This window comes from Apis dorsata, unplaced genomic scaffold (assembly GCF_000469605.1).
Source record: "Apis dorsata unplaced genomic scaffold, Apis dorsata 1.3 scaffold_465, whole genome shotgun sequence".
Lineage (NCBI taxonomy): Eukaryota > Metazoa > Arthropoda > Insecta > Hymenoptera > Apidae > Apis > Apis dorsata.
In genome coordinates, this window is record NW_006263705.1 from 389,555 (window position 1) to 392,715 (window position 3,161).

At 24.7% G+C, this 3,161-nt stretch overlaps 1 protein-coding gene and 1 long non-coding RNA gene across 2 annotated transcripts in view; one reads left to right on the top strand and one right to left on the bottom strand.

The window, feature by feature from the left end:
- LOC102678593 (myrosinase 1) overlaps positions 1-3,161 on the top strand; it is a 4,714-nt gene that overhangs the window by 472 nt on the left and 1,081 nt on the right. Inside the window, exons 2-5 of the mRNA XM_006619945.2 lie at positions 312-430; positions 510-643; positions 1,712-2,388; positions 2,786-2,936. Of these exons, the coding sequence (XP_006620008.1) occupies positions 312-430; positions 510-643; positions 1,712-2,388; positions 2,786-2,936 (1,081 nt within the window). The remainder of the gene's footprint in view (positions 1-311; positions 431-509; positions 644-1,711; positions 2,389-2,785; positions 2,937-3,161) is intronic.
- LOC116186141 lies at positions 1,329-1,812 on the bottom strand. The gene is made up of 2 exons (XR_004151092.1): positions 1,705-1,812; positions 1,329-1,599 (listed from the first exon to the last, which is right to left on the bottom strand). It is a non-coding gene; the product is annotated as an uncharacterized LOC116186141 (long non-coding RNA).

Here is a 3,161-nt window from a genome sequence, read left to right on the forward strand (position 1 = left end):
TCACATATTTGAAATAATGGATATCTCAATAATATTTTACAATAGATTATTTTTATTTTAATTCATTATTATGATTATTTTTTATTCCAATTATATAATATATAAATATAAATAATGAATATTTATAATTTCTAATTGTATTAATTGTTATAGAATATAAATACTTATGTTGAAAGAATTAATTCCTGTTTTCTTAAAATAATCTTCTTCTTCGTATTTCCTTAAAATATGAAACTTAAAGCAAATTAAACTTAATTATTCTATATGTTCAATGTATGATAATGATTTTTCAAAGATAGATTTTTTTTTAGATCTGCAAGTGGTAAAGTTGCTTATAATACTAGTGTGGATTATTTACGATTTCCACCTAATTTTCTTTTGGGAGCTGCAACAGCCGCATATCAAATAGAAGGAGCTTGGAACGTGAGCGGTATGCAATTCTAATTTTAATTTTCATCTTTAAATTTGTTAATTTTTCTAATATTTCTCATTTTATCTTGAAAATGTAGATAAAGGAGAAAGTATTTGGGATCGATTCGTCCATTATAAGGATCATCGCATTTATAATAATGATACGGGAGATATTGCCGCGAACTCTTATTATAAATACAAGGAAGATGTCGCTCTTTTGAAGAAAATTGGAGTAAATATATTTTAATATATTATTACTTACGTACTGTAACAATATCTAAACTATAAATATTTAAATAGTTATAGAATTTAATGATATTATAATATAATATCTTTATATAATAGCTTTACTATATTTGATTTTCATTCGATTCTTTCTTATGAGATAATATATTGAAAGATAATATTTATTGCGGAGAATTAAAATTCAAAATGAGAGAATATTTTGTTGCTATTATTAATTTGAAATGATTGACAAAATAATTCATAGTTTTATAAAAAATCATTATCTGGAAAATAATTTTAATATGATCTAGAATTTCATATGTTGATGTTTTTATTAATTAAAATTATTTTTAAATCCAATCAGATCACTTCGAAACTATATATATATCGGTTAAATAGTTTTATTCCATTTATTAATTATTTTATTTTTTTTTTTTTGGTAGTTTAATTTTTAAAAAAAATCTCAACTTAAAATTTTTATTGTTATAATTTTTCTGCTTTAAATTTTTATTAGAAAAATATATTTTATACTTAATTCTCCTTTTTTCTTGTGATTAATTATAACTATATACAATATAGAAATACTTAATTAATTCTTAATTTCTAAATATTATATAGAAAAATGATTTTTATCTCTACAAATACAAGAGAATTTAAATAATTTAACAATTCACAGAATTACATGTGTCAAAATGTCATTCCTTACCTGCTTGACATATTAGAACATTAGACAGACATACATAACGAAATTTCCTGAAATATATCGAGAGATTGATTTAAATATTTCTATCTCTTAGTTACATATTACAATTTCCAATGTAATCTCACATAATTGAATAATAAAATTGTTCAAATAGAAGAATTAAATTTATAAAAATTACACTATTTTCGTATATACTATCATTAATAATATTAAGAATTGCACGATGCAATTTTAAAAAAATTATCTTGATCATTGAAAATCTAATAAAAAAATCATTGATTATTTAAAACTCGTCCATTACTATTAAACATTAATAAAATTTATTAAATATTAATAAAAGTCAATAACAAATCAAATCCTCTTACCTTACAGTTTAAATCTTACCGTTTCTCCGTTAGCTGGCCACGAATTCTACCAACTGGCTTCGTGAACAATATTAGTAAAGATGGTGTTCGATATTATCATAATCTCATCGATGAATTATTGGCAAACGATATCGAACCTATGATAACGCTTTATCATTGGGATCATCCGCAAAATTTGGAAGATGCAGGTGGCTGGTTGAACTCAAATATGGTAGATTGGTTCGGTGATTATGCCAGAATTGTGTTTTATGAATTCGGTTGGAAAGTGAAACGATTCATTACGATAAACGAGCCAAAGTCCATGTGTCTGGATGGCTATTCGTCCGGCATAAACGCGCCTGGCAAAAAATTGCACGGTATCGGTGAATACTTGTGTATGCATAATATGATCAAGGCGCATGCAAGAGCCTACAGAATTTATGAGAAAGAATTTAAAAACAATTATAATGGCCAAGTTGGTTTTTTGATCAATATAATGGCCTACATACCTAGGAATTTGACAGATTTGCAAGCTGCGGAAGTTGCTTTCCAGTTCAATGTTGGCTGGTGTCTGCATCCAATTTACTCGAACGAAGGTGATTACCCAGAATTGATGAAGAACATGGTGAATAACAAAAGCTTGGAGCAAGGTTTCATGAAATCTCGTTTACCTACGTTTGAGTCAGATTGGATTGAATATATACGGTATTGGATAATTTATTTTATTTAAGTTAAAGTTTTCTTAAAAATAATGATTTTATTTTACGATACAGATTTTATCTTACGATACACTATTGACTAATTGTATTTTGGTTTCATAATTTATCGTTAAAAGATACGATCAATATATTTCATACATAATTATAAATAACTCAATAATTTCACAATTTAATTTAAATTATTAAATATTTTAATTATATCAATAATATAATTATATAATAAAATCTTTTAAATTTCTGATCTATAACATAAGATAATATTTTTAAGATATTTGCAAGATTACATTAAGATATTTTTATGTGCTATTTAGATAATCATGCAAGGAATATGATATTTGATGCGAGAAAATATTTTAAATCGTGTATTAATTCTTTTTATACAGAGGAAGCTCTGACTTCTTGGCTGTGAATCATTATACTTCAAGGCTAGTAACATTTGGTTCTATGGGACAGTTGCCATCTCAACAAAATGATCAAGGAGTGAAAATGTTCACGGATAGTTTTTGGAAATCCTCAGCATCAAATTGGTTAAAAGTATTTACATTATAAATATTATACGTTATTACATTATAAAAATTCTTATAGATTTTATATTTGAAATTTGAATCGTTCACAAAATTCTAAGATTTTTGAGCAGATTATAAATGACTCCATTTAAAAATAGCGATTATCTGAAAAAAAAAAAAATGTAAAGTCTCTGAAAGAAAATAATCCTTCAAATAATATTTATACTTTATTCTTATTTTATCATTGCACATT